The sequence below is a fragment of the Trichomycterus rosablanca genome, chromosome 4, assembly GCF_030014385.1.
Source record: "Trichomycterus rosablanca isolate fTriRos1 chromosome 4, fTriRos1.hap1, whole genome shotgun sequence".
In the NCBI taxonomy this organism is placed as follows: domain Eukaryota; kingdom Metazoa; phylum Chordata; class Actinopteri; order Siluriformes; family Trichomycteridae; genus Trichomycterus; species Trichomycterus rosablanca.
In genome coordinates, this window is record NC_085991.1 from 23,389,231 (window position 1) to 23,413,330 (window position 24,100).

The window sequence follows — 24,100 nt, forward strand, 5'->3', positions numbered from 1 at the left end:
TCGTTTTAACGACATCCTTTTCTTGTTATAACGACATCCTTTTCTTGTTATAACGGCATCCCTTTTCTCGTTTTAACGACATCCTTTTCTCGTTTTAACGACATCCTTTTCTCGTTATAACGACATACTTTTCTCGTTATAACGACATACTTTTCTCGTTATAACGACATCCTTTTCTCGTTTTAACGACATCCTTTTCTCGTTATAACGGCATCCCTTTTCTCGTTTTAACGACATCCTTTTCTCGTTTTAACGACATCCTTTTCTCGTTATAAAGACATCCTTTTCTAGTTTTAACGACATACTTTCTGGTTATAACGACATCCTTTCTCGTTATAACGACATCCTTTCTCGTTATAACGACATCCTTTTCTGGTTATAATGACATACTTTCTGGTTATAACGACATCCTTTTCTCGTTTTAACGACATACTGACGCTTTTTTTTATCTCTGTGGCAGCAATACGCTTCCGTAATTAATTAATGTTGGAGAGGAAATTCTAGCAGAAGCGTTGCCCCGCCCTCTATCGGTTGATTGACAGTTACGCTGACGCTCGGTTGCTGTGTCTCTAGTGGTCGGTCTTGGTCCCCGGTAGCATGGCGTCCGGCGAGGAGGACGGAGCGCTTGAGGAGAAAGGAACTAACAACAAGAAACGAACTAAAGGCGTTATTGCCACAGCATGGCTCACCTTCTACAATATCGCCATGACAGCCGGGTACGTGAGGATTATTTGGTCTATTTTGTCCTGAAAAGAACTTATTTTGTGACTGAAGCCCGCTTCACTTCAGTTCAGTACAAGCGTGCGTTAATGTTTATATTTTGAGACTTTCTCCCACTGTAAGCCTCTTTGCTCAGCCTGAATAAACCACGCCGGGGTTAAACCGAGACATAACGGGTGAACATTCTGGTGTAGTCTTTCATTCTGAGCTTTGACTTTGTCAGCCATTCAGAAGGAATAAGCGGGGTTTTCCGCCTGGTCGCCGGTGCGCCTCAGCCTGGCCAAATAGGGTGTGTGGTGGTGCGAGCGCGAGCGTCATTCTCCATCAGTGCAGCGCCGGCGATAAGTTTAGATTCACACTGACACCGGAGCTTTACTCTGCCACAGCGAAATCTGCAGCTCATATGTGTTTACAACCTATATATCCACACTAAATGTTGTATGTTGTGGTAAACTCGGGTCCTGGAGCTTAATTTGTGTTTTTGGTACTCAGGTTTTCATCCCTCTCTCAAAATATGCGGAGGGTGGATTGGCGAGTGAGTGAATGAATGTGAGCGTGTGTGTTGCCTTGCGATGGTTTGGCGCTCTGCTTTGTGGCATGTTAGACATGTTCTCTGTTGACACTACCAATTTCAGTAGGGTGAAGTCAGACAATTTGGGACCAAGAAAATAACCTAAAATTCTGATAAAGGTCTGATAAATACCTTAAATTTTACTTTAAGGTAAAATTAATCTAATGTTTGTAAAGAAGTGAAATACTTTGAAAACTTTGGACCTTATAATTCATTAAATCATAATAAAGTAGCTTATAGTGGGAGGCTGTGAGTCTACCCACTACACCATGATACATACAAGTTAATTTAATACTAGGAACTTATACTAACTACATAATTCAAGCTATAGGTTTGATGTCTGGCATTGGAAGAAGCCAAACATAATGTATGTAATATGACAGGGTGATATACAGTAGCATACCATTGTAATAGTGTATCATTTTAGCTGAATATTTGTCCCAATGTATCTAATGCATGGGATAGCCACTGAAAACCCTTTCCCATAACAAGTAAAGAGTATTCCTAAAATATTTCAATTATGAGTGCAATGGTTAATATGCTTATTGTTTTATTTGCAATACTCCTACTACCATAAAGAGAAAATCAACATTTCACGTCTTACATTACATGTCCAAGAACTAGTGATTTTTAAAATCTTTTTTCCGCCTATCCTTGTTATCCCAGAACAGTCAAAATCCTTGTTTCATGTAATGGACATTCATACCACAGACAGGCTGCTAAATGAAACAAAATGTCATCTGTGTGCAGATATTCAGGACTATGGGTTTACCCTGGACCAAAATCCTAGCAAAAATAATATGTAAAATAACAAAATAACAAAGCAGGGGTTTGCAACCTGTTTTCCACACTTCTACAATATTGGCCTATGACTAATTCATATAGGAGGCACACAGTACTTTTTAATATTGTTGTCTACTAAAGGGTTTACTAAATGGTACTATGTTATTAAGTTGTGTTGTAAATTAAAAATCACATGATAATATGTTTGTTTTTATACCCCACTAACGAAAAGTAGGGGCAGTGGGATGATCTTTATGCCAAAATATAATTACAGTCACATATAAGAGACGATAATTGCGATAATATAATCATCTTACAGAAACAAAAAATGTAAACTTTTAAACAAGCCCTGGTTTATAATATTCAGTAAAGTCAAATGCATTTAACATGATATATTTTGTATGTATATATGTATGTATATAAATACAATGCAACATATGTGATCTAGGTGGCTGGTGCTGGCTGTTGCAATGACTCGCTACTATCTCCAGAAAGGCACACACAAGGGCTTGTACAGAAGTATAGCAAGGATACTTAAGTTTTTTCAGACCTTTGCACTTCTGGAGGTAAGTGCTCATTTTTTTTGTTTCTTTCTTGACTACAAAATCCTACAAAAAATGCTACTTCTGACAAAATAATTCTGGTCTTCTATCACAGCGTACACAACTGAAGTAATAGGAAATCATATCTTTTTAATTACTAATTTTAATTAGGAAATAAAGCCACTATATGTGGCAGTAAAATATTATTGAGTATAAAATATATATAAAATATTATTATATGAGTGCAGTCTAAATCAGTGGCTCTTAATCTTTTTGTTATCTGGGCTGCAATAGGATGCACTATTGTACAAAAACTGGTATTGTCAGCCACACCGATGCAGTAAAGTATTTATAGACTTCAAGTACAACAATATGAGTGAGCTGGTTCAGTGGTTCAAAAGCCACAGGTTTTAAATCATCCATCCCAAAAAGTATCCCAAACTGGATTGTGAAATACATCAGACTAATTCATGTATTTAAAATAATAATACAAACAAGCTCAGATCTAGAAATGTGTTACAATATGTAAAATGGTAAATACATAAGAAGCAGGAATTTGTAAATTCTCTTTGACCTGTATTAAATCACAAAAACATGTTGTTTCTAATGCTGTGCTGTCTGAGAAATCAGTGGTCATGGGGTTTTAGCATTGCTGTTAACAGATAAAGATTTCGTGATGAATGAAACCTAAAAACTTTAGAAATGCTGGTTAAGCAGAACTGTTGGTTATCAGTTGTTACATTTTTGTTTTGGCAAAATGTTAGTCATTTTATTTAGGGGTATTCCAAGTCTGTAAAAGGGGTCAGGTAACAAGCTGAAAATTTTTTTTGTGGCAGATCCATAATGAGAGACATACAGAATCTACTGCCATTCTCATGGGAGATTATTGAGGATGCTACAAGTGGGCCTCAAACCCACCCTGGCTCATAAAGGATTTTCTGGCCTTTTTAAAAATCTGCCCTTATACTGTATAGTATGACAAGCATAATTTTAAAATAAGTTTTAGGTTGGAACATTTTACAACAATCCTTGTCCTAAATTGCACTCTGAAATTTTTTCAAATGTGGTGCAAGTATGAATATTAAAATGAGCACAGATTTTCAAAAAGAAAAATGTTTTATGCCCTAAAACACTAAAAATCTTGTCTCTGTACTGTTTTGATTAAATAGATGTTGAAGTGGATTTACTTTAAATGCTTAATAAATGCTTTTACATTTCACATACTGTCTCAATTTTTCTTTTTTTCTTTTTAAATTGAATATAAAGTAAATGACGTTAGAAAACAATAAGCTTATGCATGTGAAACACATTTTAAAAGACTAGCTTAATATATGTTTTTTTATTTCATTTTCATCATGTCCTTGTAAACACCCGGGTGGTCGATAGCACTGCCACAGTTGGAACCTGGATCTCGCCGGTGGTGGGCTAACATAATAGACCTCTGCACCGCATGAGCGTCGAATACAAAAATAATAAATCTCAAACATAAATAGGTAATTTACAATTTTGCACTAATGTGAATACATTTTGTTTTTGATAAATAAAGGGTGGAGAGCTGTTCTGTGCGTGTGAATCAGATCAGGACTGTGATTGTTCAGACTAGTGTTGGTAATACAGCACATTAGAATGGTCAAATGGACAAATACAATTTCAGACAAAAATCCTGCAGTGGAAAAATTGCCTATATCCTTATTGTTTATTCTTGAGGGTTCGTTAATGCTCTTTATTCATATTTTAATCATTATGCTGGGTTTTCATCTAACTAAAGCTTTTTTTCCCTCTCTTTATTCCTCTCTTTTTAGATTGGGCACTGTGCAATTGGTATGTACTTAACCAAGATCAACACTTTAAAACATACTTCATTTTAGCCTGGATGAATCAATGCATGTGTCTGTGACTGTGTGTGTTCAAGGAATTGTGCGGACATCTGTTATTGTGACCGGGGTCCAAGTGAGCTCTCGGATATTCATGGTTTGGTTCATCGCAAATAGTGTCAGACAGGTGAGTGCTGTTGTGGAAACAAAACAAAGATGGTGGGTCCTAAACAAGGTTGAAAGGGTTTGCATGAGCACTATAAAAGTCACAAAAAGAGCATCTTTAAACAGGTTTTTGCCACGCATGGAGAGTCTTGCACTGATTTCCGTATTCCTCAATGTCTGTACAGGCATCTCTAACTACAGGGTTAATAACCACAGTTCTTACACAAAGTCAAGGGCCCAGCCCCTTTTTTAGTCTAGTCCTTTCCCACCAGCAGACTAGTGGGCAATTTTTTTGTTGCAGGCACTGCCAATCATGCCTGCTAGGCTGTGCCCAGCCAACAAGTCGCAGAGCTGAGAATCGAACTTAAAGAGCAAAAATATCCCGCTGCACCACCTGGGCACCCATGCAGTGCTTTCTGCAGTAAATATATCTGAGCTTTGAATATAATATACTGTAATAAACATATAGTGTATGTTATATACTGCTGTTGTACAACAGTGTTGTACCCACTCTGCTATACGCATCTGAAACCTGGTCCATGAGCAAAACACTCATAACCTAAGAAGATTACTGCTCATAAGGTGGCAAGACAAAATACAGAACAGCTTTGTCAGACAGCGAATACGACAGCCAGAAATGAGTATGATACTACAAGAGAGAAGGCTAAAATAGCTAGGGCATCTGCTTCGTATAGATGCCAGTAAACCAGCAAGCCAGACACTCCATTGGCAGCCAGGGAACAAGCGTGAAAGAGGGTGGCCAAGACAAACATGGTGCAGAACAGTTGACGGCCTCCTCGCTGTGATGGGTCTTAACTGGAAGAGGCGGAAAATCTCACTCAGGACAGGGTTTCATATAGAATGTCCGTGTCTGCCTTATGTACCACAAGGCACAAAAATTATTATTACATTCTAAACATTACATTTTAATAAACAACATTTTTGCAAATGGATATACTGTTCTAATTGTTTTAATACTTTGAAAAAACCTTCAAATAACTATATTTAAATTCAAAATAATTCAAAACAACAATTAGAAACATTTATTCAGGCTACATAGATGTAATAAAAACAAAGTACTCAACAAAAAGTACTTCGGTTTATGGAGTGTAAATATAACTGTAACTATAACTGAATTTATAAGCAGACTTGACATTGTCATTGACATTGACATGATGCCAACATTTATTGTCAAATTTCTATCAGACCAAACCAAGTTGGTCATGAGATGTAATTGGTCTAAAAAAAAACACAAAAAACCACTAAATGGCCAAAAGTATTTGGACACCTGCCAATTAGCTTGTTGGACATGTCATTTCAAAAACAAATGGTTTAAAATAGAGTGACCTCTGTGTGATCCTTTCAGCTACAGCCACTCCTCTAAAAAGACCAATTAGTCAAAAGAGCGTTTGTATGGCTGGGCACTGATGTTGGTCAAGAAAGCCTTACTGGATTATCCAGTTTATTCTAGTGGGGATGAGGTCCGGGTTCTGTGCAGACCACTGGAGTTTTGTTAAACCAACCTTGATTTGTGCATGGGGCACAATCATGCTGAAACCATAAAAAGCCTTCCCTAAACTGTTGCTGCAAAGTTGGAAGCTTAAAATTTCCTTTATATTAATGATTTATTGCACCTCTTAAAAATTGTTGTGACTGAAACACATGAATTAAGTAATTAGAAGGGGTGTCCCAATACTTTTGTCCATATGTTGTATTCATACTGCCCTAACTGATTTAAAAAACATAGGTGTTTTAAGTCTTTTAACAAGTATTAGGTGTGTTTAATGACATTTCTCATGCTTGCCAATACTATGCCAGTGCAATGCCAAAAATATAAATAGCAAAAAATGTAGAACTGTATAAAGACATTTAAAGATGTTTATAAAGCAGTTATGTCCTTGTGTAGATGTCAGAGTGTATATCATTAGTTATTGTTTCTTTGGCATCTTTAGGTACAGAATCAGCAGAGTGTGATACTGTTTCTGGTGGTTTGGACGCTCACAGAAATTACACGTTACTCCTTCTACACCTTCAGTCTTCTGAACCATCTGCCTTACTTCATCAAATGGGCCAGGTGCCAAAACAACACAGCAGCTCCCAGCAGTTTGTGCATGGTTCCGGTTCCCATAGCATGATGATTACTCACCTTCACTAACATTGGTCAGCAAATGTTTTGTCCTTCATGAAAACTGACTATGAGTTTGAGAAATAATGCTTATAAAAATGTGTGTAAATATACTCTATATGGCCAAATGTATTTGGACACCTGACCATGAGCTTGTTGGACATTATCTATGTGATCCATCCAGCTATAACAACAGCCACTTTTCTAAGAAGGCTTCTCACAAGACTTTAAACTATGTCTGTTGGAATGTGTGCCTATTTAGTCAAAAGGGCATTTGTATGGCTGGTCAAGAAGTTTCAGCTGATGTTCCATTTAATTCCAAAGCTGTTTAGTGGAGCTGAATTCAGCTCTGTGCAGGCCACTGAAGTTTCTGTAAACCCAGCTTTTCATTATGTCTATACAGTATAGGCCTTTCTTTGGGCACAGGGGCATGGTCTTGTTGGAACAGGCTTTTCCTAAACTGTTGCAATTTGAAAGCATATTATTTCATTTATGTAATTGTTTAATTACAATAGTTGTGACTGATACACATGAATTCAGTAATTAAAATGGGTGTCCCAATACCTTTGTCCATATAGTATATATACTGAATACTTTATATGACAATAGCCACAATAGCCTAACACAAAATACAGGTTTTAAATTATTATTTTTATTTATTGAGAGAAATTAGAACCAGATAGTAAGAGATTAGAAGTAAGTTATTAAAAGACAGTAGTCTGAAAGAGGTGTCAAAGCCATTTTAACGTTAGCCATTTTTGTCTCTGAGAGCCACACCGACACAGCTTGGAACAGTGGTGAATCTTCCCAGCAGTGGCTAGCCCACCAAATTTCTTACAAGTGCACATCACTAGCTCAACAGCTCATACAGTCAAGCCAGAAAGTCTGCACACCTCTTTCACCTTCTCCACATTGTATTACATTACAGACTCATTCTATAATAGATTGAGGTCAATTTTTGTTACAAAATTCTACACAAAATAGCCCACAATGACAAAGTAAAAGCAGGTTTTTAGACATTTGTGCTAATTTATTAAAAACCTAAATGTAAAATGTCATATGTGTGCACACCCTTTGATATGACACCCAAAAGTGAGCTGAGGTGCATTTTGTTTTCTCTGATAACACTGATGCTTGAGATGTTTCTTCAATTTAATTGGAGTCCATCTGGTATGGTAAGGTCCCACAGTTGACAGTGCATATCAGAGCAAACTCCAAGCCATGGGGTCAAAGGAATTATCTGTAGACCTCAGAAACAGGATTGTATCAAGGCATAGATCTTGAGAAGGGTACAGAAAAATTGCTGCAGCTTTACATGTCCTAAAGAGCACAGTGGCCATGTTCCCTCAGTCATCAGATAATTAGAAAACTGATTTCTTGCAGTTATCTTCCTATTCTGTGAATGTAAACACACCTAACGAAACAGGTAATAGTAAATACAAAGAGAAGTAGGTCAATGAGTTAAAGTGATGCCAGTGCCAGTATTATGTAATGTAGCTTGGCATGTGCAACATGAAACTCATGCTACTAGAAATCTATGGAGCACACAGACGCACAAGTATTAAATACAGCAGCCTGAGAATTGTTTAGCTGATCTACATCATAATAGATCAGTGAATTTTGTGGAATAAAAGGAAACAGGCCAAACACTTTTAACTGAATACGTTTTTACATATGTTTTTTTATTTTTCTGTATTTTAGGGGCTGGCCACAGTGAAACATTCTGGTCTTCAAACCTGATTTGGCACAGTTTTATGCCCCACAACCCGCCCAAACATAGCATATTTTAACGTTTTACCCATCGCCCTAACCATTTACTAAAATTGTAAAATAAAAACAAAAAGATTTAAGTATTTATTTTCATTGTAACTATAAGGCTAGCTTCTGTCTCACCCAACTCCATACCATATTTTGTTACTTTAGCAAAATGCAATACCCCATTATTTTATAAGTTGAGTAGAGACGCAAGATGTCAGCAATAGTGGTCTATTGTAATAGAACGCTGCACCACATTAGCACCACCATCTCTCATTCATAGCATTATTAATCATAGAATCTAGAGAAATCTCTATAAGCCAATTTTAAATGTCCAGTACCTTATGTTCCCTAGGCGGCCCCTAGACAGTGCCTGTTAATTACATTGGTAACTTGAATATCTTTGGAGGCACCATTAGTGCTGAGGGGTACATACACATTTTGGAGCAACATTGCTATCTAGACAGTGTCTTTTCATTAACATCCCTTCTTGTTTTAGCCAGACAATGCCAAGCAAACATCCCTTATTTACTTACTTACTGTTACAACAAACAGTATGGTTGTCATTGAAATGTTGCGGCACATTATTAAACGCAGTTGAGAGCAATAGAAACTTTGGACTAATGAGGATGTCCGTGTGTGTGTATTTGTGGTTTATCTTGGTCAGGCCACTTGTGGAAGACTCAGCTGCTCCTGTTTTTAGGAGAGTCTGTTTTGGGCACGGAATTCCTGCCCATTATTAGTATTCCCAACATACGTAAGCATCTCCATCCTTCTGCCAGAAACACACTTGCACACTCGATTTTCAAATTCTAACACCACGAGGGCCACCATACATGCCTGAATTTAAAAACTTTTATTTTCACCTTGAAAATTTGCTTCATTGACATGACATAATTGTATTATTTAAACATTGGTAGCATTTATACCATCCTGCCGGTGGAAGTGAGTGCTAAATTATCCAAAATATGACTTATGAGACTAGGAGACCAGATCCTAAAATGTCCTGTGTAGCTATTTCATGACAGCTGTTCAATATGAGTTATTAAACAGTGCAACATTTTGCTTGGCAATAGTACACAGGGATTATAGCACAGCTAGATTCATGCCAGCTGGCAGAGATTCATACACTTGTGCTAATGCAGTGAAGTGTACAGGTCCTTCTCAAAAAATTAGCATATTGTGATAAAGTTCATTATTTTCCATAATGTAATGATAAAAATTAAACTTTCATATATTTTAGATTCATTGCACACCAACTGAAATATTTCAGGTCTTTTATTGTTTTAATACTGATGATTTTGGCATACAGCTCATGAAAACCTCAAATCTCAAAAAATTAGCATATTTCATCCGACCAATAAAAGAAAAGTGTTTTTAATACAAAAAAAGTCAACCTTCAAATAATTATGTTCAGTTATGCACTCAATACTTGGTCGGGAATCCTTTTGCAGAAATGACTGCTTCAATGCGGCGTGGCATGGAGGCAATCAGCCTGTGGCACTGCTGAGGTGTTATGGAGGCCCAGGATGCTTCGATAGCGGCCTTAAGCTCATCCAGAGTGTTGGGTCTTGTGTCTCTCAACTTTCTCTTCACAATATCCCACAGATTCTCTATGGGGTTCAGGTCAGGAGAGTTGGCAGGCCAATTGAGCACAGTAATACCATGGTCAGTAAACCATTCACTGTGAGCAGGTGCCAGGTCGTGCTGAAAAATGAAATCTTCATCTCCATAAAGCTTTTCAGCAGATGGAAGCATGAAGTGCTCCAAAATCTCCTGATAGCTAGCTGCATTGACCCTGCCCTTGATAAAACACAGTAGACCAACACCAGCAGCTGACATGGCACCCCAGACCATCACTGACTGTGGGTACTTGACACTGGACTTCAGGCATTTTGGCATTTCCTTCTCCCCAGTCTTCCTCCAGACTCTGGCACCTTGATTTCCGAAAACAGTACTTTGGACCACTGAGCAACAGTCCAGTGCTGCTTCTCTGTAGCCCAGGTCAGGCGCTTCTGCCGCTGTTTCTGGTTCAAAAGTGGCTTGACCTGGGGAATGCGGCACCTGTAGCCCATTTCCTGCACACGCCTGTGCACGGTGGCTCTGGATGTTTCTACTCCAGACTCAGTCCACTGCTTCCGCAGGTCCCCCAAGGTCTGGAATCGGCCCTTCTCCACAATCTTCCTCAGGGTCCGGTCACCTCTTCTCGTTGTGCAGCGTTTTCTGCCACACTTTTTCCTTCCCACAGACTTCCCACTGAGGTGCCTTGATACAGCACTCTGGGAACAGCCTATTCGTTCAGAAATTTCTTTCTGTGTCTTACCCTCTTGCTTGAGGGTGTCAATGATGGCCTTCTGGACAGCAGTCAGGTCGGCAGTCTTACCCATGATTGCAGTTTTGAGTAATGAACCAGGCTGGGAGTTTTTAAAAGCCTCAGGAATCTTTTGCAGGTGTTTAGAGTTAATTCGTTGATTCAGATGATTAGGTTAATAGCTCGTTTAGAGAACCTTTTCATGATATGCTAATTTTTTGAGATAGGAATTTTGGGTTTTCATGAGCTGTATGCCAAAATCATCAGTATTAAAACAATAAAAGACCTGAAATATTTCAGTTGGTGTGCAATGAATCTAAAATATATGAAAGTTTAATTTTTATCATTACATTATGGAAAATAATGAACTTTATCACAATATGCAAATTTTTTGAGAAGGACCTGTATATGCCATTAATTGGTAATGAGGGTACAGCATAATTAAATATGTTATAATAGTACTTTAATTTAGGATTGGGGGATCTGGGATTTTTTTTTTACCTTTGGTGATAGTGTCCCAGGAGTTCTATTTGTACTTTGTCAGTCCACATCACTCGTTTTGATACTAATACTTTGTATCAAAGTGACTGGTTTATCTAGACGTTGTTTTACGTTTTTATAATGATGCTGCAAGTAGTATTTCCATTAGATGGCTCTCACATATGGATAATGTTTTGTGCAAGCGATTCTGCACCACTACTGTGTCAGCTAAACCCTACTGCATGTTTTCCACTATCATATAGGTGTTTTCTTTTGCCTTTCTGGCCAGCATATAAACAGTCCTATTTGATTTTTTGATTTTTGGGCAATCAGGTTTTGCCTTAACTAACAGGGTTCCATTTTCTATTCTTTAAAAATATAAAGCTGAAAATGCTATGAATTTTTATAGCAATTATTTGCTTAGTTTGCATTTGTTTCATTTTAGAACCATTGATGTCATGGGGTTAATTATAAGCCTTAATAGTCTAATAATAGTCTAATAGTTTACACTGTGGGTTTGTCATCAGCCAGCATTCCTAATGATAAATTTTGACCTGACAAGTCTAGACCCAACAAATTACGTTTTGTGGCTTTAAAATTCTAAGGCTGCATTGACACAGGCTGCATTTATCTAATTGATTTATTACACGTTAGCAATTGTTGTGGCTTAGTAATTAGAAGGGCTGTCCTAATACTTTTGTTCATATGGTGTAGCTATAAGTGGGATTGAGGCAGTCTTCAAATATATGTTTGACCTATTTAAGGACTTTGACCCAGAAAACCTAAAGCATGTTGTCCCACAAAGGCAATTAACACTATCTGCAGAAAAAAAAGAAATAAATCTTGTTACTTTTGTTAATCTTATTTAATTGAGGATGAATACATTACAAGCATATTTTGATCATCAATATTAGGAACTTTGTCAACATCCGGACACTGACTTTTGTGTGCACTTTCTTTATAGTTTCCCCTGTTTATCTGACTAATGTCATGCAATTTAATGTTCAGACATGCCATGTGACCGGTTAAAAATAAGTAATGTCACACTACTTCTAATTTTATATTTTTTCTTATGTTGTATAACAGAATTATAGTGTAACAGGTCAGTGGTCAGTATTCACAACTGTAAACAAAAATGACCCAGCCTTGTGCAGGAACAGCTGGATCGTGAACCTTAACCCCAACAGCTGTCAGCAGCCCTGAACTCTTAAGCACAGGTTTTGTCTGGTGATGACTGTAAATCATTATACTACACAAACCTTTGTTTTAAAAAATAATATGTGAAATGCAAATTAAAAACTGATACCAGTGATTTGTTAATTCACTTTGACCGTAATTTAACTACACAGACGTACAAGAACAAGATGTTCAATATTTTACCTTATAAACATGTTTTTGTAAATATACATTTATTTTAAAATTGATGCCCACATGCCCTAAAAATGCAGACAGGCATTCTGCTTAATTCAACAAGCCTTATTTTCAGCAAGTCATATTTAGCACATTACAGCATGGGGACATAACTAGTAAGACTGACCTGCCTGCATATTAAACATAAGGTGTAGTTTTGGCTTTCATTTATCACTTGTCTTGCTATAGTTACAGCCATTCAGAAGTGCCGCAACAGATTGTAATTTTTTTTATTTTAAAAAATGATCAAAATTTTAATGCAATGAATTGAAAATGTGTTAACATACAGTGTATCACAAAAGTGAGTACACCCCTCACATTTCTGCAAATATTTCATTATATCTTTTCATGGGACAACACTATAGACACGAAACTTGGATATAACTTAGAGTAGTCAGTGTACAGCTTGTATAGCAGTGTAGATGTACTGTCTTCTGAAAATAACTCAACACACAGCCATTAATGTCTAAATAGCTGGCAACATAAGTGAGTACACCCCACAGTGAACATGTCCAAATTGTGCCCAAATGTGTCGTTGTCCCTCCCTGGTGTCATGTGTCAAGGTCCCAGGTGTAAATGGGGAGCAGGGCTGTTAAATTTGGTGTTTTGGGTACAATTCTCTCATACTGGCCACTGGATATTCAACATGGCACCTCATGGCAAAGAACTCTCTGAGGATGTGAGAAATAGAATTGTTGCTCTCCACAAAGATGGCCTGGGCTATAAGAAGATTGCTAACACCCTGAAACTGAGCTACAGCATGGTGGCCAAGGTCATACAGCGGTTTTCCAGGACAGTTTCCACTCGGAACAGGCTTCGCCAGGGTCGACCAAAGAAGTTGAGTCCACGTGTTCGGCGTCATATCCAGAGGTTGGCTTTAAAAAATAGACACATTAGTGCTGCCAGCATTGCTGCAGAGGTTGAAGATGTGGGAGGTCAGCCTGTCAGTGCTCAGACCATACGCCGCACACTGCATCAACTCGGTCTGCATGGTCGTCATCCCAGAAGGAAGCTGACGCACAAGAAAGCCCGCAAACAGTTTGCTGAAGACAAGCAGTCCAAGAACATGGATTACTGGAATGCCCTGTGGTCTGACGAGACCAAGATAAACTTGTTTGGCTCAGATGGTGTCCAGCATGTGTGGCGGCGCCCTGGTGAGAAGTACCAAGACAACTGTATCTTGCCTACAGTCAAGCATAATGGTGGTAGCATCATGGTCTTGGGCTGCATGAGTGTTGCTGGCACTGGGGAGCTGCAGTTCATTAAGGGAAACATGAATTCCAACATGTACTATGACATTCTGAAACAGAGCATGATCCCCTCCCTTCGAAAACTGGGCCTCATGGCAGTTTTCCAACAGGATAACGACCCCAAACACAACCTCCAAGATGACAACTGCCTTGCTGAGGAAGCTGAAGGTAAAGGTGATGGACTAAACCCAATTGAGCACCTGTGGCACATCCTCAAGTGGAAGGTGGAGGAGTTCAAGGTGTCTAACATCCACCAGCTCCGTGATGTCATCATGGAGGAGTGGAAGAGGATTCCAGTAGCAACCTGTGCAGCTCTGGTGAATTCCATGCCCAGGAGGGTTAAGGCAGTGCTGGATAATAATGGTGGTCACACAAAATATTGACACTTTGGGCACAATTTGGACATGTTCACTGTGGGGTGTACTCACTTATGTTGCCAGCCATTTAGACATTAATGGCTGTGTGTTGAGTTATTTTCAGAAGACAGTAAATCTACACTGCTATACAAGTTGTACACTGACTACTCTAAGTTATATCCAAGTTTTATTTCTATAGTGTTGTCCCATGAAAAGATATAATAAAATATTTGCAGAAATGTGAGGGGTGTACTCACTTTTGTGATACACTGTACATATGCAGAGTGTCGTTTTTATGTTACATTATTATTTAGTTAAAAAATAATAGACTTGGATATAAAACAAATGCTTGTCACAACCTCAACCCATATACAAACTCAAATGTATAACTACATAAGTAATGTCTGTAGATAAATATACAGTGGGGTCAAAAAGTATTTAGTCAGCCACTGATTGTGCAGGTTCTCCTACTTAGAAAGATGAGAGAGGTCTGTAATTTTCATCATAGGTACACTTCAACTCTGAGTGACAAAATGAGAAAAAAAAAAATCCAGGAAATCACATTGTAGGATTTTTAAAGAATTTATTTATTTGTAAATTATGGTGGAAAATAAGTATTTGGTCAATAACAAACAAGCAAGATTTCTGGCTCTCACAGACCTGTAACTTCTTCTTTAGGAAGCTCTTCTGTCCTCCACTTGTTACCTGTATTAATGGCACCTGTTTGACCTCGTTATCTGTATAAAAGACACCTGTCCACAGCCTCAAACTGTCAGACTCCAAACTCAACCATGGCCAAGACCAAAGAGCTGTCGAAGGACACCAGGAAGAAAATTGTAGACCTGCACCAGGCTGGGAAGAGTGAATCTACAATAGGCAAGCAGGTTGGTGTGAATAAATCAACTGTGGGAGCAATTGTAAGAAAATGGAAGACATACAAGACGATTGAGGATCAAGATCTCATCCCGTGGGGTCAAAATGATCATGAGAACGGTGAGCAAAAATCCCAGAACTACACGGAGGGACCTGATGAATGACCTGCAGAGAGCTGGGACCAAAGTAACAAAGGCTACCATCAATAACACACTACGCTGAGAGGGACTCAAATCCTGCAGTGCCAGGCGTATCCCCCTGCTTAAGCCAGTACATGTCCAGGCCCGTCTGAAGTTTGCCAGAGAGCATATGGATGATCCAGAAGAGGATTGGGAGAATATCGTGTGGTCAGATGAATCCAAAATGGAACTTTTTGGTAAAAACTCAACTCGTCGTGTTTGAAGGAAGAAGAATGCTGAGTTGCATCCCAAGAACACCATACCTACTGTGAAGCATGGGGGTGGAAACATCATGCTTTGGGGCTGTTTTTCTGCAAAGGGGACAGGACGACTGATCCGTGTTAAGGGAAGAATGAACGGGACCATGTATCGTGAGATTTTAAGCCAAAACCTCCTTCCATCAGTGAGAGCATTGAAGATGGAACGTGGCTGGGTCTTCCAGCATGACAATGATCCCAAACACACCGCTCGGGCAACGAAGGAGTGGCTCCGTAAAAAGCATTTCAAGGTCCTGGAGTGGCCTAGCCAGTCTCCAGACCTCAACCCCATAGAAAATTTGTGGAGGGAGATCTGCATGGAGGAATGGGCCAAAATACCAGCTACAGTGTGTGCAAACCTGGTGAAGACTTACAGGAAACGTTTCACCTCTGTCATTGCCAACAAAGGTTATGTTATAAGTATTGAGTTGAACTTTTGTTATTGACCAAATACTTATTTTCCACCATAATTTACAAATAAATTCTTAAAAAATCCTACAATGTGATTTTCTGGATTTTTTTTCTCATTTTGTCTCTCATAGTTGAAGTGTACCTATGATGAAAATTACAGACCTCTCTCATCTTTCTAAGTAGGAGAACTTGCACAATCAGTGGCTGACTAAATACTTTTTGACCCCACTGAACATATAGCATAAATATATGTCATATGTATTCTTGACCTGTCAGTGCTGCTTCAGACAGGTCACCAGTCCATCAAAGGGCAGACACACACACACTTACACTTAGGGCACTTTATAGTAGCTTTAATTGGCCCGAGTGCATTAGCTTGGAACAGAGCACCTGGAGGAAACCCACACAGGGAGAACAAAAAGACCCTGGCCACCCAGACGGGGAATCAAACCCAGGCCCTTCTTGCTGTGAGACGACAGCACAACCGACTGTGCCACCGTGCCGCTCTAATATTTTGATTTGTTTTACTGCATCATTGAACCTAACATTATTTAGGTACTTTACTAGTTTGCTTTACATTCACAGTTTGGCTTGCGCTAAAGATTGACTGTGTGATGTGTGTGTGTATGTGTGATGCTCTGAAGATGTACAACTCTAAAGAATTATTTTTTCTCTCTGTCTTGCAGGTATAACTTGTTCATTGTCATGTACCCTTTGGGCGTGATTGGTGAACTGATGACCATATATGCTTCTCTGCCATATGTTCGTAAATCGGGCATGTACTCAATGAGGCTTCCGAACAAGTACAACGTGTCTTTTGACTATTACTACTTCCTCATCATCGTAATGCTCTCCTACATCCCATGTAAGAACTCACTTGTGAGAACCATTACAAATGATTTTTTTTACCCAGTTTAACCACAATTATAGCCAATCAATAAACTATGAAATCAAAAATCTAATTATAAAGATTCTTACATGCCACTTAATGACAAAACTTAATTGGAGTTTTATTGTAGAGCTATGGCATGATGTGCCTCATGATATGATGTTTTCTCTATATAAAGGAAATACAGTAAGGCAAGGCAAGGCAAGTTTATTTGTATAGCACCTTTCATACACAGTGGCAATTCAAAGTGCTTTACATAAGGAAAAATTAAAAATTAAAAGCATTAAAACATTCCTGAGATCTAGAACCTCAGAAAGACTTCTTGCAAACATTTAGTTACAATTAAAAACATGAAATTCAAACAAGAGAGATAAAAATTAAGAACTTGAAAAATTAAAAGAAAATATTGTAAAATATACCCTACAATTTGGTAAATACGAAATTAAAACAAGAGAAATAAGCAAATAAAACATAAAAACTAAAAGAAAATATAGTAAAATATACCTTACAGTTTAGAGAATATGGAATTAAAACAAGACTAAAAGAAATATGGTAAAATGAGGGTAATAGTAAAAATATCGAGCTCAATCATAGGCACAAGAAAAAAGAAAAGTTTTTAACCTGGATTTAAAGATTTCTATGTTTGAGGAACATCTAATATCTCCTGGCAGTCTGTTCCAGTTATATGCAGCCCAACAGCTAAATGCTGCTTCACCATGTTTAGTTTGGACTCTGGGCTCTACTAGCTGACCTGAGTCCATGGATCTAAGAGATCTACTGGGTTTATATTCTCTGAACATTTCTGAGATGTATTCTGGGCCGAACCCATTCAGTGATTTATAGACCAGTAGCAGCACCTTAAATTCTATTCTGTAACTAACCGGAAGCCAGTGTAGAGATTTTAGAACTGGAGTGATGTGCTCAGTTCTCTTTGTCTTGGTTAAAACTCTTGCAGCAGCGTTCTGAATGAGCTGTAACTGTTTAATGGTCTTTTTGGGAAGTCCAGTTAAGAGACCATTACAATAGTCCACCCTACTGGAGATAAAAGCATGGATCAGCTTCTCTAGGTCTTGTTGGCACACTAGACCCTTGATTTTGGCTATATTTCTAAGATGGTAGAAGGCTGTTTTGGTGATGGTTTTAATATGGCTGGTGAATGTAAGATCTGAGTCTATTAGAACGCCAAGATTTCGGACTTGGTCTTTGGTTTTTAGAGCCCAAGAACTGAGGTGTTCAATGACACTAGACCTCTTTTCTTTGTTGCCAAACACGACAATCTCTGTTTTGTCCTTATTTAACTGTAAAAAATTCTGGCTCATCCATTTATTGATGTCCTCTAAACACTGACACAGTGAATCTATTGGGCTGTAATCATCTGGTGAGAGAGCCAGATATATCTGTGTGTCATCTGCATAACTATGGTAATCAATGTTGTTAGCCTGTAGCATTTGGCCTAATGGCAGCATATAAAGATTGAACAGGAGAGGTCCGAGAACTGATCCCTGGGGGATTCCACATGTCATAGCCACTCTGTCAGATTCATAGCTGCCAATAGTGACAAAGTAACTGCGGTCTTTTAAGTAAGACCTGAACCAATTAAGGACTGTTCCGGAAAGTCCAACCCAGTTTTCCAACCTGTCCAGCAGTATTCTGTGATCTACAGTGTCGAAGGCTGCACTAAGATCCAGTAAAACCAGAACTGATATTTTACCTGAGTCACTATTCAGCCGTAGATCATTTAACACTTTTATGAGAGCCGTTTCAGTGCTGTGGTGAGCTCGAAAGCCTGACTGAAATTTGTCAAAAGAACCACTGGAATTCAAAAAACTGCTGACTTGATTGTAGACAACTTTCTCAATGATCTTAGCTGTGAAAGGAAGATTTGAGATCGGCCTGTAGTTGTTTAACACAGACGCATCCAGAGTTCTCTTTTTTAGGAGTGGTTTAATGGCAGCTGTTTTAAGTGATTTTGGGAAAACGCCTGATGCTAGTGAGCCATTAACTATTTGTTGCAAATCAGTTTTTACAGAGTTAAAAATAGTTTTAAAAAATTCAGATGGCAGTATGTCGAGACAACATGTCGATGATTTAAGATGCTGAACTGTTTTCTCCAGAGTTTTTTGGTCTATTGTATTAAATTGTGACATAATAGTCATGTTATTTTTAGGTGTCTGTAGGGGCAGCATGGTTTTATTGTTTGACTGAGTGGAGTTAATGGTCAGTCTAATAGTTTTGATTTTTTCACAGAAGAAATGAGCAAACTCATTACATTTCTCTGTGGACAGAAGTTCTGGCGTGATCTGTTTTGAAGGATTTGTAAGCTTGTCGACCACGTTGAATAGGGTGCGGGTGTTGTTGATGTTCCTGTTAATGATCTTAGAGAAGTGCAGCTGTCTAGCCCTGCCTAACTCTGAGTTAAAACTACAAAGGCTTTGCTTATAGAGATCATAGTGGATTTGAAGTTTAGTTTTCCTCCACTTACGTTCAGCTCTCCTGCATTCTTTTTTCATAGCCATTACCATCATTGTGTTACGCCATGGTGCTTTCTGTTTGCTCAACGTTTTCATGACTTTTACCGGAGCAACCACGTCCATGACAGTCAATATTTTCACGTTAAAGTTATCCAGGAGTTCATCAACTGACTCTGCAATTAAAGTTGGTGATATAGCTATGGCCTCCATAAACCGAGAACTAGTACTTTCATTTATATTCCTTTTCTTAACAGAAACAGAGCTAGTTTGAGCATCTGGAGTGATCAGCATTTCAAAGAAGACACAAAAATGATCAGAGAGGGCCAAGTCCTTGACCAAAACAGAGGAAATGTTAAGACCTTTAGAAATAACTAGATCCAGAGTGTGCCCTCGAGTATGTGTAGGCCCTTTCACATGTTGCAATAGACCAAATGTGTCAAAAAGTCCAAAAAGTTCTTTGGTGTTGTTGTCCTTGTTATTATCTAAGTGGATGTTAAAATCCCCAGTTATGATGAAGAAGCTGTACTCAGTGGAGATAAGTGACAGTAGTTCAGCAAATTCATCTATAAAATGTGCAGAGTATCTTGGAGGTTTATAAATGGTTAAAAATAAAATTTTGGGAGTACCCTTTAAAATAAAACAGAGGTATTCAAACGACTTAAAATTGCCAAGTTCAGTCTTTTTGCACTGGAATACATCTTTAAATAAGGCAGCTACTCCTCCACCTTTCCTACCACTTCGACACACATTCATAGAACTGAAGTTTGCTGGTGCAGTTTCATTAAGAACAGTAGCACTGCTGCCTTCTGCTAACCATGTTTCAGTTAGAAACAGAAAATCTAAACCGTAGGATAGAATTATGTCATTCACTAAAAATGATTTGTTGGCTAGAGATCTAATATTAAGCAGAGCTAGTTTTAAAGGAACCACAGGAGCCCCTGGGGCAGCCCGAGGTTGTCGTGGTACAGGTAAGAGGTTAGACTGGTTGACTTGATATGCTGAATGTGTTCTATTCTTTCTATTTCTAATCAACACAGGAATAGAAAACATTTCAGACATACTGGGTCCAAGCTTACTCTCCGAACTGTTGTCAGTATCATATCTGCAATAGCAAGGACCCTGAACACATCACAACGTGTTATCATTGTTTTGTATTCTGAAGCCGCTATCAGTAGCACTCGCTGAACATTCTGAACTCTGTACAGCCAGAGTAGATGAAGTACAAGGCTGCTGCTGACGGTGTTGAAGTGGCCTCAGAGAACGGGTAGGGGGCTGTGGACAGGGGGGAAGGGGTGCCCTGCGCTTTTTGGGTGAAACCTGTGGACTGGCTGAGATGGAGTGTGAGAATTTAGTCCCAGCACACACCAGTTTCTCCATTTTCTCTGTGAAATCCATATGTGGGGGTGATGTTGATGAGATAGAGAAGTTGGAGGATGACTGTGATGTCGCTGCTGCTGACTGCTGTGTCACTGTCTGATGATGAAGGTCGTAATAGCTTTCATCAAGAGTCAGAAACTCAGCCTGAGATGTGTTTTCTAGTGATGGGGATTGTATGTTTGATGGTCCTTCATGGTTCAAAGCAGGTGAGGGAGGTTGAGGAGGCACGTATTGTACCGAGTCAGTCCAAGGAGCAGATGGGTGTCGAAGAGCAAAATGGAGGTTGTCCTTTAGTGCCTTGTGTATGTACAGTACATACACAATATGGCCAAAAGTATGAAAACAACCTTTCTGCGTATAGATTTAGCTAACAATTGTGTGTATAATAATAGGCAGTTGTATCCTAGTGGTTAAGGTACTGGATTAGTAATCAAAAGGTCACTGGTTCGGGCTGCTTAGGTGGCGCAGTGGTAAAAACACACACTAGCACACCAGAGCTGGGATTTCGAATACATTGTATCGAATCTCAGCTCTGCCATCCGGCTGGGCTGAGCGACCACATGAACAACGATTGGCCTGTTGTTCATATGGGGTAGGGTATTAAACCGGATAGGGACTCCTCGTAACTGATGCACTGCGACCTCTGCTGGCTGATTGATGGTGCCTGCAGAGAGTCAGGGAAAGAGTGCGTTGATCAGGGTGTGTCTCTCCGTACACATGGCTGATTCGCATATATGCACTCGCCTAGTGTGGGTGATAAAATGCATACGGCTGCTGCCCACGTGTCGGCTTCGTTCTCCTCAAATCAGAGACAATTATACTGTCACAGTACTGTAAGTCGCTTTGGATAAAAGCATTTGATAAATACCGAAAATGTAAATGTAAACACAGTGGCAAGTCTCAAGAAGGCCCTTTCCTGTTCCAGCATGGCCCTTGTGCACAAAATGAGGCCCATAAAAACATGGTTTGCTGTAAAACCTTAACCCCAGTGAACACCGTTGGGATTAATTAGAATGTCACCTGTGAGCCAGACCTTCTCAATCAAAATCAATGCCTGACACACTTCAACATCTTGTGAAAAGCCTTTTCAGAACATATGCTGAAGGGCATTTGGAAAGGAGAGGGGGGCAGGGGATTCTCATATCTCTGTGTGAGAATGGTATGTCAAATGTCGAGGTTATGATTAGGTGTCTACATTGTTTTGGTGCCCGATGCCCCACGATGGATCGTCCTCTTTGGGGTGTTATTAATTTGATCCATCTTTCCTAAAAAGTCATGTTTGGTAACATAGTGAATGTTGGGCTTAAATTAGGGTTTATGGATGTAACATTGTAGTATAGAAGTATTAATACTGCCTACAAGACATATAAAAGCATGACGCTTGTGTTGATCTTTTACATCTGCTGTTGATAGTGATGTTGTTTGAACTACAACAGTTTATAGTGTGTCTTACATGGAAATCTGTTTGGAACAATAATAAGAATATACACCGACGAGGCATAACATTATGACCACTGCAGGCAGCAAGTGAACATTTTATCCTCAAAGTTGATGTGTTAGAATCAGGAAAAAGGGCCAAACGTAAGGATTTGAGCAAGTTTGACAAGGGCCAAATTGTGATGGATGACTGGGTCAGAGCATCTCCAAAACTGCAGCTCTTGTGGGGTGTTCCCGGTCTGCAGTGATCAGTATATATCAAAAGTGGTCCAAGGAAGGAACAGTGGTAAACCGGTGACAGGGTCATGGACGGCCAAGGCTCATTTATGCACGTGGGGAGCGAAGGCCGATCCAACAGACGAACTACTGTAGCTCAAATTGCTGAAGAGGTTAATGCTGGTTCTGATAGAAGGGTGTCAGAATACACAGTGCATCACAGTTGCAGGGCAGTTTTGCCAGCAAAAGGGGAACCAACACAATATTAGGTCATAATATTATGCCTAATCAGTGTAAACATGCATGCACAGTCTACCTTGTGTTGTAACCAGAGTAGGGTTTTTAAATCTGTTCTAAACTTTTTCTCCCTTGTTATAGTGTTCCCTCAGCTGTTTTTACACATGCTGCGACAGAGAAGAAGGGTGCTTCATGGAGAGGTTATTGTGGAGAAAGACGAGTAGAAAACGACCACACCACATCAACCACCACCATAAAGCACAGATCTCTACACAGCCATCAGTCCTTACTGAAGAAATACAACTGTGTCACTCTCTGCAAGACCATTACAGCACAAAACCATTATGCAAATTACAAGACACTGGAAATTTCGACAACATCTCCTTATCTATTCATCTATTCAAGCTCCCTAAATATCTGATGAACGGTTGGTTACTTCACACTTGGATGGAAACCCAAGCGATATCAAAATCACATCCCAATGAACTGTCACTGGATTTATCTTCATTTTTTTGGATTACATTGTTTTGTGTTTTAAGTGGTCTGCTCAGCTGTAGTGGACTAAATCCTTAATCTGGATCTAATACATTTACTGGACTTTACCTCACCTATATTTCAAAGAACGTCAAATTTTAACTACTCCTGTGCTTTTGTACAGCAAAGTAAAAAACCCCTGCTTTGCTACCATTTTCTTACTGTTTTTTAAGTGGGGTTAACTGAAAATCTAATGAATATGAAGGATGGTATACAACTGGATAAAATAATGCTAGAATAAAAAGAAAAAATTGAAAAGAACTCAACTTGTTGGATGGATCAGACAGCTTATAGTTTACCATAAAGATTTGTCGTATTTATTCAATTGGGCAAAACAACAACAACATGAGAAAGTAGGGCTGGGCGATATTAGTGATGCACCTATATAGGAATGTTGAGCCAGTGCCAATAGCTGCTGTTTCTGTACAAGAGAGAGGTAAGACAATCAAGCATCTCATATATACCAATACATACATCGATCAGCCATAACATTAAAACCACCTCCTTGTTTCTACACTCACTATCCATGTTATCAGCTCCACTTACCATATAGAAGCACTTTGTAGTTCTACAATTACTGACTGTAGTCTATCTGTTTCTCTGCATGCTTTGTTAGCCCCCTTTCATGCTGTTCTTCAATGGTCAGGACTCTCCCAGGACCACTACAGAGCAGGTATTATTTGGGTGGTGGATCATTCTCAGCACTGCAGTGACACTGACATGGTGGTGGTGTGTTAGTGTGTTGTGCTGGTATGAGTGGATCAGACACAGCAGTGCTGCTGGAGTTTTTAAACACCTCACTGTCACTGCTGGACTGAGAATAGTCTACCAACCAAAAATATCCAGCCAACAGCGCCCCGTGGGCAGCGTCCTGTGACCACTGATGAAGATTTAGAAGATGACCAACTCAAACAGCAGCGATAGATGAGCGATCGTC

At 39.1% G+C, this 24,100-nt stretch overlaps 1 protein-coding gene across 1 annotated transcript; it reads left to right on the forward strand.

Moving 5' to 3' along the window:
* The first annotated feature begins 594 nt into the window (after positions 1 to 594).
* hacd1 (3-hydroxyacyl-CoA dehydratase 1) lies at positions 595 to 23,673 on the forward strand. The gene is made up of 7 exons (XM_062993098.1): positions 595 to 716; positions 2,523 to 2,640; positions 4,419 to 4,437; positions 4,529 to 4,617; positions 6,548 to 6,669; positions 16,689 to 16,867; positions 22,771 to 23,673. The coding sequence occupies exons 1-7, from the start codon at positions 598 to 600 to the stop codon at positions 22,851 to 22,853; spliced, it is 729 nt and encodes a 242-aa protein (XP_062849168.1). The 5' UTR covers positions 595 to 597; the 3' UTR covers positions 22,854 to 23,673.
* The last annotated feature ends 427 nt before the right edge of the window (positions 23,674 to 24,100 follow it).